The sequence below is a fragment of the Oncorhynchus nerka genome, linkage group LG28 (genome assembly GCF_034236695.1).
Source record: "Oncorhynchus nerka isolate Pitt River linkage group LG28, Oner_Uvic_2.0, whole genome shotgun sequence".
Classification (NCBI taxonomy): Eukaryota; Metazoa; Chordata; class Actinopteri; order Salmoniformes; family Salmonidae; genus Oncorhynchus; species Oncorhynchus nerka.
Genome location: NC_088423.1, coordinates 64,855,131 through 64,871,566, shown reverse-complemented (window position 1 = coordinate 64,871,566; position 16,436 = coordinate 64,855,131). Strand labels below are relative to the sequence as shown.

The following is a 16,436-nucleotide window of genomic DNA, read 5'->3' as shown; positions in this document are numbered from 1 at the left end:
ATGGAGGATTATATTTATTAGAGGCTTGTGTGTTAACCATCAGAAGAGTGTTTTGGAGATTCCCTTCCACATGTTGCAATCTGTGTGACTACAAACTCCTCTGTCGCTGTTATCAATAGCAATTTAACTTGTGAGGTCTCTAACCTTCTTACTGATTGTAGCTGGACTAACTGTGCTGGCATTGGTCCTGGTACTCAATGGGACCAGTTATCCTACCGATTTATTCTGAAATGTTATCCTACCAGAACACACGATTAGAGCGTTTTACTAGTTGCATGGTAGTTGAAACTACACATGGCAAGAAATAATCATTTGTTTTGGAGGTGGAAAGCCCACTCAACTTATTTTACGACCAGTGTGGTACACCTCAGTGATATCTTAGATGTGTTCTAAGGATATCCGTCGAGGGGCCTGCCCGCTCCTCTCTGATCTCATAGGAAAGTTCACAGCAAGATTTGTTTCCTGCCCTGGCGGCCTCGTACAGTGTTGCATGTAGTCTCAGACCCTCCCCCCAACACCACCTGAGGTTGGTGTTGGTATCCGAGGCACACACGAAAAGGTCGGACCCTTTGTACGAGTTGTCAGCAGCCGCGTTGTTATTAGATTGGCTGTAACCTTTCAAACAAATCTCCTGGTGTTTGTGCTTCAAACCGCTCAGAGGCTGTTGAGGCCTGTCAGTCACTACAGTATCCACGTGTGGCAACCTATCCAGTACCTGGGAAATGAGAAGAGGATATCTGTCTGCGAAATCGCACAGTGTTTCACCAGTGGGAATTATCGGGTCAGTTGTGGGACTAACGCCACTGGTGTTATTGTAAGGGGTTTCAGTCCCACGCAAAGAGGAGAATGTATAATCGGAAGTAGAGTACACTCAATGTTTTTATTCCTGTGCCGCAGGGCTTGCGGAAGTGTCCAAGAACAAGAGAAGTTCATCTCAGCTACAGTATTGTACGACACTAAGGAGGAGGGAAGTTGCTCATTCACAGAGACTGCTGGCTCGAAATCATGAAAATAAGGGTCAATCGGGTTTGCTGATTGAATGTGACGAGATATTGTAATATCTCCTTGGGTTGGATTCTGCACCAAGAGGTTTTCAAGCGTCTTTTACCCAAGGGGTGCTGTCGACAGATACCCCTCGTGGATGACTGCATTGCAGCTAGCATTAGGAGAAGACAGTGTGGTCAGTGGAGATGGCACGGTGACCTGTGACCATACTTGGTTGGTTTCTCAATCCAAATGATCCTTTAAATCTGTTCCGAGTAGCAGTGGTTTAGATTCTAGGCTGGTAACATACACAGGGTGAACGAGCGATACCTCCCGGAAGTGTAGTTTCAGCATGAGTCTCAATGTGAGAGGCGCGGTGGTCTGAGTGAAACCTCAGGAGTATAAAGTTGCATCGTTCCTTTTTTTAACCAACGTTTAGTTGGCTTCAAAGATCTTTTGAGACCATTGAATAATGTTTTGAGAGACGAGCGATATTGTCGAGCCCAAATCAATTAGCGCTTCACAAGTTAAGCAGTCCTCCAGGACTGTTTATGGGCTGTTTGAGTTGCGTTTTGTGGTCATATTCCCCACAAAGTGGAGTGGTTGTTTGAAGTGACGTGATGTGTCATTTCTGTTCATGGTGAAAAGAGGTTGATTGTAGTGGTAGTCATCTCGAATAGCGACGTACTCTCCAGTTATTTAGACTGCGGTGGGTATTGCTCTCGTGGTTTCGTGGCAGAAACTATTATTGTGTCATCTCTCAATGCTCCAGTTGCTTGGTTGGGTATTCACGCTGTAGCGCGTGACTTTTCTGGAATTCCTGCAGATGGTACCTCAGGGAGGTATTCTGCTGCATAGCAGAGTCCACTTGGGCACTTCGAGTACTGAATTTAGACATGTGAGTGTTATCTGTCATAGTTTGCAGGTAGAGGTCTTGAGTACAGAGCGAGAGATTCAGTGATGAGATTTCCTCCGCTTGCTTAGAAATCAATATTTCCATTTTCATCACCTGAGTTCTCTCATCATTCATTTGGTCAGCGACTTCAATGAGTTCTGCTGATTTGTCAACCATCTTGGTCCTTGTGTTCATTAACTGATCGTCTTTGGTCTGCAGCATTTGGACTCGAACATTATTGTTTTGAGTAACGTTCATCAAAACTGCATGCATGTTATCAAGTTGCACACTCCTGTTTGTAGATAGCTTGACTAGATTTATCTAGTTTGGCGTGGACTTCGTCGTATTTACTTCTGGCTAGATCGAGTTGTTCCTGTAGAAAACGATTTTGTTGAAGAGTTTGTGCTCATTCATCGTCATAAGTTTTTGCAATTACTTTTAATTGTTCAGTTTTCAAACACAGTTCATTGGCTAGCAGGATGTTTTCATGTTCTGCTTTTGTCATTAGTGGCCTGGTTCTCTCCACCAGTCCCTTCATATCAACCAGTTCTTGCTCGTGCTTCAGCTGTGCACTGTGGTACTGGACAGATCTCAGATGGCGATACATCAGGGCTAAACTGAGAGAAGAGAGAGAGTCATTACATTATGCTATCTTTGGTTAGGGGACCCCTGGAGGTCTGGGGCATTGCAGTGCTAGAAATGTCACTACAGACCCGGGTTCGATCCCGGGCTGTATCACAGCCAGCCGTGATCGGGAGTCCCATAGGGCGGCACACAATTGGCCCAGCGTCGTCCGGGTTAGGGGAGGGTTTGGCCGGGGGGGCTTTACTTGGCTCATCACACTCTAGCGAATCCTTGTGGTGGGCCGGGTGCCTGCAGGGTGACCTCGGTCGTCAAGTGAATGGTGTTTCCTCCGACACATTGGTGCGGCTGGCTTCCAGGTTAAGCGGGCAGGTGTTAAGAAGCGCGTTTCGGAGGACACGTGACTTGACTTTCGCCTCCAGAGCCCGTTGGGTATTTGTTATTTTATTAGGATGCCCATTAGCTATTGCAAAAGCAGCAGCTACTCTTCCTGGGGTCCACACAGAACATAATACAGAATGACATACAGAACATCAACAGATAAGAACAGCTCAAGGACAGAACGACATACATTTTTTTTAAAGGCATACGTAGCCTAAATATCAATGCATATACACAAACTATCTAGGTCAAATAGGGGAGAGGAGTTGTGCCGCCAGGTGTTGCTTCATCTGTTTTTTGAAACCAGGTTAGCTGTTTATTTGAGCAATATGAGATAGAAGGACGTTTCATGCAATAAGGGCTCTATATAATTATTTTACCCCGATCGAAATCGGGGTAAAATAAAAAATAAATAAAATAATGCTGAGCTAACATTAGACTTAATTGAACATCAGACTAATTGAGCATTCTCATTATCTTTGACTAATGACAGTTTGGAACTCTCAAAGGCCTTCATTTCATTGTTGATGGTTTAAAAAAATCACCTAATCATTGGACTCCGGTGCCCTTCAGTTATGCATTAGCTTTTGGGTTCTTAATTGAAGCATTGAAGATGGCGCGGCTAATGTGTACAACAGTGCTGACGCTCCTTAACAGTACATCCTGGGCTAGTTATGCATCAGCAATTTAGAATTAAAAGTGACACTGCATGATTCGCTAAAGGATTGCAGCTTGCCAAACATCTTTCTTTTACATTTTGTCCATTCCCTTGGAAGAAAATGTATAGCATTCCAGGCCTTATTCATCTCTGCTAAAACGCTTACTTACGGTATCATGCACAGCACATCTCTCCAATAACTTCAGCCAAAGATGTTGGTGTATATATAGTTTCACCTTTTCTTCTCTGACTCTGCATCAGCCTGCAGAAACAAAATGGGACAGACACACACAAGAGAGTTTTTACCTAGCAACATAACAGCCAAAGCTTACAAAGTCATGTTGTCAGCTATGTTTGCATTTTGGAGTCAATCATTGCAAGTAAGCTAGCTAGCTACCTAGTTTACTCATGAATTAATTGTATGTCTTCAATGCATGACAGGGGCCTACATTTGGACGAAGATGTATTTGGAATACATGTTTTAATAATGTCACCACCAAGGAAGTCAGTGTATAACCATTCCACAAATAGCAGCTATGCATAATGTTTTGTAATTTTCTCCATGGTGAGAATAATTATTAAATGTAGGTCCTAATGTGATGTCAAAGGGCATTAGCTTATGCAACTGATGATTGGTCATGTTTAGTTATCTCACAACTTGAACAATGGAGTAGTGTAAAACAAAACACATAACCCAATTTAGTGTCAGAAAAGTCCTAAGTATTTTAATCAGATAAGAATTCCCTAAGACAATAATTGATTAGTTATTGCTCATCACAGTAAAAAAAAGGTAACCCTTCTGACCGACGTCATTTAGTAACTTGACGTGTTGCGTAAGCAGACAGCGCTTGCGCCCCTTGCACAATCCAGGCAAGGTCGTAGCTAGCTAGCATTGCAAGGAGCCTACCTCGTTTAAAAGATGATGTCCCTTGCCGCTCGTTCGGGGGCATTTTCCCCATACTTGCAGGCAACGAACTATGCAGTTGCTGGACCACTCAAAGCACTTATTCCAGGGGTGGTTGTAAAGGGAGAGAAAGTGTTGGTAGACACGAAGAAACCTTTCCTAACCCGCGAGTCCCTGAACGGTCAGAGCCCCAAGACCGGGCCGGCAGTATCAGTTAGCATAAATGGTAAGTAGCTAAGCAAGCTAGCTAACAGCATCTAATGGCTAACGTTAATAATCGGGTTATTTGTTTTACTTGTGGACGAGTCATTGACATAAGATGCTAGGACGTGCTGGTGTAGTCCAGTGTGTATGCTGTAGAATCTGAGAGGATTGTTAAATAAATTAGCCTAGTGTTCATTAGCATTGGCTAGACGCGGCCTAGTAGCCAGCCAACTAGTAGCCAGCCAAGTAGCTAGCTGACTGCGAGGTCAGGACCAAACGCTTAGAACAAGAATTTCGTTTACTTGCTAGGTAAGTAAGTGGGGTGTCCATTCTAGTTAAGATAACATTACATAACCCATTCAGGTGGGCCTTAGAGATGCTAGCCAGCAGATCCCGACACTACCATTAAGCTTGTTTACATTGAGCTGCACTGGGGGTCAGAACGCAATGATGAATATATTAAGTCACTATGGAGCTGGCGTGAGATGGAGATATTGGTTAGAAAGCTTACCTCTATGCAGGGATGGGATATGCAACCGCACTCCAAATTGTACCTTAATCCACACTGATAGATCAAGAAGATTGAAATACTGCTTGTTTTCCCAGAAAACTGCAATTTCTGTCCTCATGCTAGCTAGCAATTGCCACTGCAGCTAGTTTGGTTGACACAGCCATTCCAACCAGCATCTTTTGTTGTTCAACGTGATTTGCCATTCCATAATGGCTACTGCTAGCTAGCATGAGGATGAAACAGTATTTCAATCTTCTCAATGTATCAGTGTGGAGTAAGGTCAAATTGAGTACAGTGGCATATTCCATCCATGCATTGAGGTAGGCCACCCCCAGGTGGTGAAGGTAGGAAACAACATCTCCACCCCACTGAACCTCAACACTGGGGCCCCACAAGGGAGCGTTCTCAGCCCTCTCCTGTACTCCCTGTTCACCCATGACTGTGTGGCCATGCACGCTACCAACTCAATCATCAAGTTTGCAGACGACAATACAGTGGTAGGCCTGATTACCAACAACGACGAGACAGCCTACAGGGAAGAGGTGAGGGCCCTCTGAGTGTGGTGTCAGGAAAATAACCTCTCACTCAACGTCAACAAAACAAAGGAGATGATCGTGGCCTTCAGGAAACAGCAGAGGGAGCACCCCCCATCCACATCGACGGGACAGTAGTGGAAAAGGTGTGAAGTTTTAAGTTCCTTGGCGTACACATCATGGACAAACTGAAATGGACCACACAGACAGCGTGATGAAGAAGGCGCAGCAGGCCCTGTCATCTAAAACACTCAAACCTTTACAGATGCACAATCGAGAGCATCCTGTCGGGTTGTATCACCACCCGGTACAGCAATTGCACCGCCCTCAACCTCAAGGCTCTCCAGAGGATAGGGTGGTCTGCACAATGCATCACCAGGGGCAAACTACCTGCCCTCCAGGACACCTACAGCACCCGATGACACAGGAAGGCCAAAAATATCATCAAGTACAACAACCACCTGAGCCACTGCCTGTTCACCCCACTATCATCCAGAAGGCGAGGTCAGTACAGGTGCATCAAAGCTGGGACCAAGAGACTGAAAAACAGCTTCTATCTCAAGGCCGTCTGACTGTTAAACAGCCATCACTAACATGGAGAGGCTGCTGTCAACATACAGACTCAAATCTCTGGCCACTTAAATAAACGGACTTGATGAAGGTGTCACTTTAATGATGTTTACATTGAGGAATCACTAGTCACTTTAAATAACGGCACTTAAAAATGTTTACATATCCTACATTACTCATCTCATATGTAAATACTGTATTCTACACCTTCTACTGCATCTTGCCTATGCCGCACGACCATCGCTCATCCATATATTTATATGTACATATTCTTATTCATCCCTTTACATTTGTGTGTATAAGGTAGTTGTTGTGAATTTGTTAGATTACTTGTTAGATATTACTGCATAGTTGGCACTAGAAGCACGAGCATTTCGCTACACTCGCGTTAACATCTGCTGTATGTGATCAATAAAATGTGATTTGATTTGATTTTCCTAACACTGTTTCCAGTGTCTTAATGTAACCATGATTGCATTCTGAACCCAATGCAGCTCAGTGTCAACAAGTGTAATGGTAGAGCTGGAATCTTCTGGATAGAGTGAGGAGTGCTTTCTTGGTCACTACATGTAGGCCACAGGTGTATTCATTTCTATTATTTTGTTGCAAAACGTTTTTCAATGAAACAAGGGTTTCTGTTGGACAAATTCAGGAAGGTCCCTTCTCATTACGTTTGCTCTGTTTGGTTCTTAAACGGTTTCCGTTACAAGACACATTGATTATGCCCTGGCTAATGGGCTAGCTAACTTAGAAAGCTTGCTAGTTAGCTACTTTATTGAATATTTAAACTTGACTTTTAAACAATCTGTTCATACATTTTCTATCTAATTAGCTATTGACTTGGATGCATCTGCTGCTATAATGTGCCCTCCGGTACTTTCCTATCACATGCCATTGTTTGTCTCTTAGTACTGTCTTGATTGTTTATCTAATGGACAACTTGTTTTATTTTTCAGCAAAAGCTGCAGTCCGCTTCGCTCACACTGACATCAAGGTGCCAGATTTCTCTGATTACCGTCGGCCTGAGTTGCTTGACCCCAATAAATCTTCTCAGGAGAGCAGCGAGTCCAGGAAAACCTTCTCCTACCTTGTCACCGGGGCCACAGCCGTGGTGGGTGTCTACACAGCCAAGACCGTGGCCACACAGTTTATCTCTTCCATGAGTGCCTCAGCTGATGTCCTGGCCATGTCCAAGATCGAGGTCAAGCTGGGAGAGATCCCAGAGGGCAAGAATATGACCTTCAAGTGGAGGGGCAAGCCTCTGTTCATCCGCCACCGGACTGAGAAAGAGATCGCCACCGAGGAAGCTGTGGATATGGCTGTGCTTCGTGACCCCCAGCACGACAAGGACCGCGTCGCCAAACCAAAATGGATCATTGTCATCGGCGTGTGCACCCACCTGGGCTGTGTACCCATCGCCAATGCTGGTGACTATGGCGGATACTACTGCCCCTGCCATGGCTCTCACTACGATGCCTCTGGCCGCATCAGGAAAGGCCCAGCCCCACTCAACCTGGAGGTGCCTTACTATGAGTTCCCAGATGAGGACACCGTAATTGTAGGCTAAATTGCTGGACTGAGATCACAGATCAGTATGTTCGGTATGTTTCTGTCTGACTCATTATTCCATCCATTAGCAGGCATAAACTCTGTTTCAGGTTGGTATATTGTAAGTAATAAATGTACATTTTATCTGATTGAAAACCTCATGTTATTTATTTCCCAATCTCAGCTACATCTAATACTGTACCAAAATACGACCTGGGTTGTAAAATGAATGATGGGGTTTATTTCGCCTTAGCGTGGAATAGCATACTAATAGTAGTGATGTTTTAATAGTGCAGGTACAAGAGGATTGACCCAAAAAACATACACCTGCTTACAGACAGTTACCTACAATTGTGTCCGAAGGTGATTCTCAAGGGTCAATGTCATGAATGATGCCTTTATGTTCCATTTCAGAGAGCTACAGGAAAGGTTTTGTCTCAGATTTTGTTGGGACGATTTAGAGTGCTTAGGTAAAGTTGTTTAATGGTAATATTGCGAGGGGTTGTATGTTTTCTTCCTATCGATATCCCTGTTTTTGTTTCGGTCGCCGTCACATAGATAGATTAACGTTACACATTCTATGTGAGAAAGAAAAGGGGTCAGCAGGGGCTGACAAAGGCATTAAATCAATCCTAAAGCAACAGAACAGTCACATTTTTCTATTGATGAGCTATCTGCCTACAGAGTTATGTAAAAATGTATATTCATGTTAAGCTAATAAATGTTTCACAGAAAATCATATTCCTTTTGTGTGCTATTTACAGTTTGCAGCTCTGACTGGGTTGCTAGTGCAGTACACAGCAACAGCTTGCCTCTATAGTCTGAATGGCATTTGAACATTTCTGATGCACCTGCTAAAGCAAACCTCAGATTTGCGAGTACATTGCATTTCGCTATCAGGCTGGGTTAATAGCACGAACCCTCATTTGACTTTACATACAAGTCAAAACTACAGTCCGGTATAGTTCCTAGAAATAATGGTTTGACATTGGCTAGTTACGGATAAGGGTAACTGCTCAAGGTGTGTCATAGTCTGGTAAGAAGAGAAGCCTGGTGTCTGAGGTGGTCTTGACGAAGAGCTCTGGTGAATAGGAGAGAAGTGGCTGCCCAACCCACCTGGCATTCCCACGCTTCATTGACTAATAACTAGCTAATAATAAAGTGCTTGATGTCTTCCTCTCTCCGGAGCCACAGAGACAAGCTATGCATAACTGCCTGTGTGCGTATTTATTTTATCCCGATGGATTCCTTGCAATCCATGTACATTAAATAGGATTGATGTGACCTGTTACTGTTTCGGGTCAACCTTGAAGAAATGTCCCCCTTGGAATTCCACAAAGACTCCAATAACTATACATGATATTGGTTGTAAATTGCCATCTATTGTACATTTTGTTTTTGCGTTATCTGATGAATCAAAAGGTTTTGGTTGTGACATTGACACTGAATTCCCCACTGGCATTCATACTGCTGATTGGTTGGTAAAACTTATGTTAGTGGGAAGGCTATAGCAGAATGCCAAACGAGTAATGTTGCTGGATGTTGTGCTCTCTAAAGCAGCCACGTTGTTGGGACAGATTCTTGACAACCCTTTCACATCATAATATATGTAGAGGCCTCTAACCAATGCCTTATTTTTTTTGCAGATTTCCCTGTATTTTGACAGATGACTGACTTTCTTTAGGTCAAAATTGCCCATTCTCCTGAGTGGAGCTGAAAGGATCAGAGGAGAATAAATAATCGCTCCCAACCAAACAAACTTGTAGAATGCACTTTATTTACATATCATTTCATGTATATTAATTAGTATAATAATGGAACATCTATTTATAGGGCTATTTTATAGAGAAAATAAGCAACTGCTGTAGCTTTTCAGATAGCATTCCCTGTCAACAGAACAAAGATAATTCCTCTGCTCAATAAGGTTTCAGATGAATTTTATTTTTTCTAAAACTTGAAAACTTCACACTGTTGTATGTGTGGTTTAATTATCTAATGGCTTTCGCCACAGTACAACCCCCTCACTCTGCCTTGTTGCTTAGAGTGACCTCTGTTCCTGATAGTCTGACACGCCACCTGCCCGGACAGACACAGGCTTGCTCACTGGTGCCATGTCAACTCTGCCTGCCAGATGCCCCTTTGCCCTTCAGGGGTGATTGATATATGATTATAAACTGGGTAGTTTGAGCCCTGAATGCTGATTGGCTGACAGCCGTGGTAAATCAGACCGTATAGCACAGGTATGACAAAACATTTATATTTACTGCTCTAATTACATTGGTAACTTCATAATAACTACATTATAAGTTTATAATAACAATAAGGCACCTCGGGGGGTTTGTGATATATGGCCAATATACCACGGCTAAGGGCGCTTTGCGCCGTGCCTAAGAACAGCCCGTAGCTGTGGTATATTGGCCATATACCACAGCACCTTGGGCCTTATTGATTAATTATATCACCAGGGATGTCAGGACACCACTTCACTCTTGACATTTGAAAGCTGGATTCCCCGGTCCTGCTGTGGCACTCGTTACATCCAAAAGCCTTCCCTTTATTTCGGTATCAACCCATCTGATCATTAATTCTTAGAAGTCATAGCCATTTTGAACACTGCATACTTCCTCTTCGGTGCTTAATGATTGTGCATGTCTGTAAAGCTCTCTAATGCACCGTTTTGGAATGGAATGGAACTTCTACTTGTGAACGGACTGCTGATCCGAAGGGCTCTCATGCTACCTCATTCAGCTGACCACTTGCGTTCTGAAAGCTTTTCTAGGGAACACGTAAGATGCTGGCTAGGCTAATTATATTCGGCCTGGCTCCGATCCATGTAAAAACAAAGGAGGTAATATACTGTTTGTACAGTTCAACTTTTCCCCTTCGTTATATTACTTTGCAAGTCCCTTTTTCGCGGACTACCTTGAATTCATCTCTTCGAAACTGCATGGTGCAAGCATCTAATGTAGCGTTTGTCTGAAAACTCTCAAGATGCTGGAGCAGTTCTCTTTAAAGAGTGAAGAGGGTATATTGCTTTTCGTTACTGATGATGGAACCAGAAAAATGAAACAATTAGCTGCAAACTGATTTAATATTCCCCAATCTGATGTGTCAAATGAACATGTTAATCCTCTACTTGTCTCTAGGGGGATCAGATTATGATGAAAGTGTATTTGGATCTCGTGATTCATTTGAACTTGTGTTGCGTAAATTTGCATAGTGATAAGGCGTAGAACATAGCTGGAAATGTATTTTTTCCAACTTCGTTAAATCTTTTTTTTTTATGTTTTCGTTGTCGTGTCATCTCGGACTTTGTCTCTCAGTGACTTTGTCTCTCAGTTAACTTCTCACATTCTCCCATGTCACCTCTCTCCTCAACTATTTTCACTGGTTCCTGGTGGCAGTTTGTAACATATTTCAGATTTTGGGGCAGCCTTCTACTCTGCTACTTTGTCTGTGTTCTACTTTTTGTTCCTTCTACTAGCGGAATATGCTCAGATGGTGCCACCGGTTCCTGTCGCTTGCCCTTAGGCCTAGGGCAGTGAGGGGTACTACCCTTCACCTGCAGCCAGGCAGTGATCAGACCTTCCACCCGAACGGCCACTTTGATCTGCCACCGCTGGAAACTTGGCACTTGCATCCTTGCTCACATCCCTGTCACAGCTCTTGTTATGACCCAACGGTCATAACAAGAGTGACAGCTGAGTTGATGTCCATCTTCCCATCACAGACTGAATACCCATCTCTTCAGATAGTAAGATACATTCAATGTCTCTGCTACTTCTGTGGTCATGCACTCATCCACATGTGTTGCACCACTACCGAAGTACAAAAATACAAGGGAAATGCCTGGTTTCTTTAACTTACCAAGACACTGAATGCAATGATGATTATAAGTGTGTGCATCAAATGACATTTTATTTGTCACATACACGTGTTTAGCAGATGTTATTGTGGGTGTAGCGAAATGATTGTGTTTATAGCTCCCACAGTGCAGTAATATCAAACAAGTAATATCTAACAATACACACAAACCGAAGGATAGGAATGGAATTAAGAATATATAAATATTTGGATGAGCAATGTCAGAGGCATAGACTAAGATACAGTAGAATAGGACAGAATACAGTATATACATATGAGATGAGTAATGCAAAATATAGTGTTCCAATTATTAAAGTGGACAGTGATTTCAAGTCTACGTATATAGGGCAGCATCCTCTAATGTGCTAGTGATGGCTATTTAACAGTCTGATGGCCTTGAGATAAAATTGTTTTTCCGTCTCTTGATGCACCTGTACTGACCTCGCCTTCTGGATGATAGCGGGGTGAACAGGCAGTGGCTCGTGTGGTTGTTGTTCTTGTTTTATATATTTTTTTGATCATATGGGCGCTTGCGTGTTATTTATCTTTGGTGGGAAGTGTAGCAGAATGTGCAATTGTACACTCACTCTAGAAAATAAAGCCTCACCAATCTGAATGAATGAGTGTAAATTGAGACATCACATAGAAACTGTCAGATCATTAGAGGAAATTGATCTCCTCTTTTCAGCTAACTCTGCCATGTTGGTTGCAGCTGGAGTTTCATAAAGCGACTGTGCCGGCGCCCGGTGGTACACGGTGCCACAAATTGAGATGAAAATGATTCTCCGGTGGGATCGGAGCGCATGGGGAGCTGACGTGTCGGGACAGGATAATCAAGCCTAATATAAGTTTATTTTTCCTCCTCAAGCACTAAAACCCTTTTATGCTCTCACAAGCGGCTGCTGATCTGCGGGTGTAAACGGCCTCATTAATCCTGTCAGTCAACAACAACAGCAACAACTGAATCATCCCCTCTCTGTGCAGAAGAGGGGAACTGCTCCGGGTCACAGACAGGGGCACGGCGGCGTTGAATGAGCAATCACTGTCCTCCATCATTTAGTTTGTTGAGCTGGCTCTTTTGTGGAGTTGTTTCAATTTTTTGTGGTTGCCTTCTTCGTCACTGAATAACTGCGTTTCAGACAGGGTCTCTCTATCTTTCTATATAGTTTACTTATTTTCTTCCTCATGTACTCTTCCCGCGTGCCTCGTATATCTATATCTCATCTATGTATTACACGTTAATTTCGCTTTCTCACTCAGCCTTTTTCTGCCTACCCTTCCCCCTTTCACTTCTGTATATTACTCTCTACCCCGCTCATGCTCTCTATCTCTTAGGGAAAGAGAAGTACTGCTCTTTGAGTGATGGGGACGTGACTCTCAGCAGGAATCTTAATGTAGTTTATATCAGTGTAACTAACACTTCTTTGAACTCATCGCAGTTGGCATTTCCAATTAACTGCTACTGCCATTCCTCAAGAAGAATATAACATACTTTTCTCTCCGGCCCATAAACAACTGGTTCAGTCAATATATTTGAAGAAGTTTGTACTCATCTTACGATTGTAAACATTGGAACAGGGTGGGGACACTTTGATGGTTTGCCAAAGGGAGTTCAGAAGGAGCACTGTCCATGGTTCTTGCTGCTGTGCTGTTCATGGTGCTGTCTGTGACTGTTGGTGTGGAGCTGTCCATGGTTCTTGCTGCTGTGCTGTTCATTGTGCTGTCTGTGACTGTTGGTGTGGAGCTGTCCATGGTTCTTGCTGCTGTGCTGTTCATGGTGCTGTCTGTGACTGGTGGTGTGGAGCTGTCCATGGTTCTTGCTGCTGTGCTGCTCATGGTGCTGTCTGTGATTGGTGGTGTGGAGGTGTCCATGGGACATGCCACAGGACCCACCATGTGCTCTTTGATTTCTGCACCATGTGCTCTTTAAATTCTGAATCATCCCTTGTTGTGGGTGTTACAGAAGTGTTTTAATAAAGGTCAGTATTGCCAGTGGAATGTTGCTTTTTCATTTTTTAAAGTTGTGTCGTTATGCCAGCTCATTTCTTCCAAAAAGGCAGAAAAGAATTCTAAGCCTATTTCACGCAGATACAATTAGCTCAGATTACCCATCATGCAAAATACATTTTTAAGCTTCCACCTCTAATTACCTGGCTCCATCTGCACCTTTGTTTAAGAAACTCAATATCTTGTTTATTTACAACATTAATGTACGCCAATTATGCACATTCATCTACACACACTCATACCTCCCAGACAGTTTACCTAAGCCCTTCAATGGATTCTTCCAGGTTAAATCTGGAATCCATCTATATAACACAAGACACTGTGACAACCTTCACCCTCTCCACTGCCGTACCTCACATAGTCAATTCTCTATCAGATACAGAGGTACCATACTCTGGAATTCTTATCTTCACATTGCCAAAACATCATCATCCCTCAATAACTTCAAGCGAAGACTGGGGGTCAGACTGATGAACCAAACACCTCAGTAATCTTCTCCATATAGCCTAACATATCGTCCAAGCACACCAAGACAGTCGTGAAAAGGGCACGACAAAACCTATTCCCACTCAGGAAACTGAAAAGATTTGGCATGGGTCCTCAGATCCTCAAAAGGTTCTACAGCTGCACCATCGAGAGCATCCTGACTGGTTGCATATCTGCCTGGTATGGCAACTACTCGGCCTCCGACCGCAAGGCACCACAGAAGGTAGTGCGTAACCCCCAGTACATCACTGGGGCCAAACTTCCTGCCATCCAGGACCTCTATACTAGGCGGTGTCAGAGGAAGGCCCCAAAAAATTGGCAAAGACTCCAGCCACCCTAGTCATAGACTGTTCTCTCTGCTACCGCACGACAAGCAGTTCCCGGAGCGCCAAGTCTAGGTCCAAGAGGCTTCTAAACAGCTTCTACCCCCAAGCCACAAGACTCCTAAACATCTAAACAAATGGTTACCCAGATTATTTGCATTGCCCCCCCCCCACCCCCCATCTTTTACGCCACTGCTACTCTCTGTTATTATTTATGCATAGTCACTTTAATAACTCTACCTACATGTACATATTACCTCAATTACCTCGTCTAACCGGTGCCCGTGCACATTGACTCTGTACCAGTACCCCCTGTATATAGTCTTGCTATTGTTATTTTACTGATGCTCTTTAATGACTTGTTCTTTTAATTTTTTATTCATTATTTTTTAAACTGCATTGTTGGTTAAGGGCTTGTAAAGTAAAAATGTCACCTGTTGTATTTGGAGCATGTGCCTAATAATAACTGAAAATGAACACTCATATGCATACATTCATATGCATACATACATTTAAACAAAACAAATATGATTTTGTTTTTCTCATGATTACTGATCATTTAATTTATACATTCATAATGAGTATGTTTTATCTATTTTAACAAACCTGTTTTATTTTTCTACTTATGTATTTGATATTGCTTTTCTTGTGGTGTGCTTTTCATATAAGCCCTTGGGCATCGAACTACATCTGCACACCGTTTTGTTTTGTTTTTATCTGTGTTGTTGTTTATCACTTGTTTTCTTTGGTGCAAATATATGTGGATATTTTTTAACTTGCTATATTAGTATTTTGTAGTGTCATTTGGCATTGTATTTGATCTAATATGCATCTACAGGCAAAAAGCTAATACTTTCACGTTCTTTCCAATTCATTGAGTTATTCAGAGGTGTTGAATTCGACAAAATACATTTTGTTATATTTAGTTTTATATCAGACATTAGATGATACAATTTCTTAATGGAATTGTGATGCATTAAATATTTTGAATCATTGACCAAATTGAATTCAAGCACTTAATAATGGATACGACTTGCATATCACTGGGCATGTTTTGCAAAAGGCAGTTATTCCTCTCCAACACGCACAACAAATGTCTCTCATGAAGTAACAGATTACACCACTATCACTGAAATGACAGTAAGCTATTCAACCCTCCTTCCTGCTAAGGAAGCTCAAACAGCTATGGCTCCTTATATGGCTTCAGAAAGTTTTCACACTCCTTGACTTTTTCTACATTTTGCTGTGTTAGTCTGAATTTTAAATGGAGATGTATTTTTTGGTCACTGGCCAAACACAATACCACACAATGTCAGAGTGGAATTATGTTTTTAGAAATGTTTACAAATTAATAAAAAAGGAAAAAGCTATTCAACCCCTTTGTTATGGAATGCCTAAATAAGTTCAGGAGCATACAAAGTTGTATGGACTCACTCTGTGTGCACTCTGTGTGCAAAACTAGTGTTTAACATGGTTTTTTGAATGATTACCTCATTTCTGTACACCACACATACAATTCATTATCTGTAAAGTCCCTCAGTCTAGCAGTGAATTTCAAACACAGATTCAACCACGAAGACCCGCGAGGTTTTCCAATGCCTTGCAAAAAAGGGCACATATTGGTAGATGAGTAAAATTTCTAAGAAAGCATACACTGAATATCCCTTTCAGCACGGTGAAGTTATTAATTACACTTTGGATGGTGTATCAATTCACCCAGGCACTACAAAGATACAGGTGTCCTTCCTAACTCAGTTATTGGAGAGGAAGGAAACTGCTCTAGGATTTCACCATGAGGCGAATGGTGACTTTTACAGAGTTATAGAATTTAAATTGCCGTGATAGAAAACTGAGGATGGATCCACAACTTTGTAGTTACTCCACAATACTAACCTAACTGACATAGAAGCCTGTACATAATAAAATATGGATCCTGTTTGCAACAAGGAAATACAGTAATACTGCAAAAACAAATGAGGCAAAGCA

General features: G+C 42.5%; 1 protein-coding gene across 1 annotated transcript; it reads left to right on the top strand.

The window, feature by feature from the left end:
• Nucleotides 1-4,351: 4,351 nt before the first annotated feature.
• Nucleotides 4,352-8,509, top strand: LOC115113540 (cytochrome b-c1 complex subunit Rieske, mitochondrial-like). Its single transcript, XM_029641314.2, has 2 exons — nt 4,352-4,630; nt 7,179-8,509. The coding sequence occupies exons 1-2, from the start codon at nt 4,420-4,422 to the stop codon at nt 7,787-7,789; spliced, it is 822 nt and encodes a 273-aa protein (XP_029497174.1). The 5' UTR covers nt 4,352-4,419; the 3' UTR covers nt 7,790-8,509.
• The last annotated feature ends 7,927 nt before the right edge of the window (nt 8,510-16,436 follow it).

What these genes read in the sequence shown, in the direction of transcription:
- LOC115113540 (XM_029641314.2), top strand. Translation starts at nt 4,420, where the DNA reads ATGATGTCCCTTGCCGCTCGTTCGGGGGCATTTTCCCCATACTTGCAG. An exon ending in AGTATCAGTTAGCATAAATG is followed by an intron (nt 4,631 to 7,178) that starts GTAAGTAGCTAA and finishes TTTATTTTTCAG; the next exon opens with CAAAAGCTGCAGTCCGCTTC.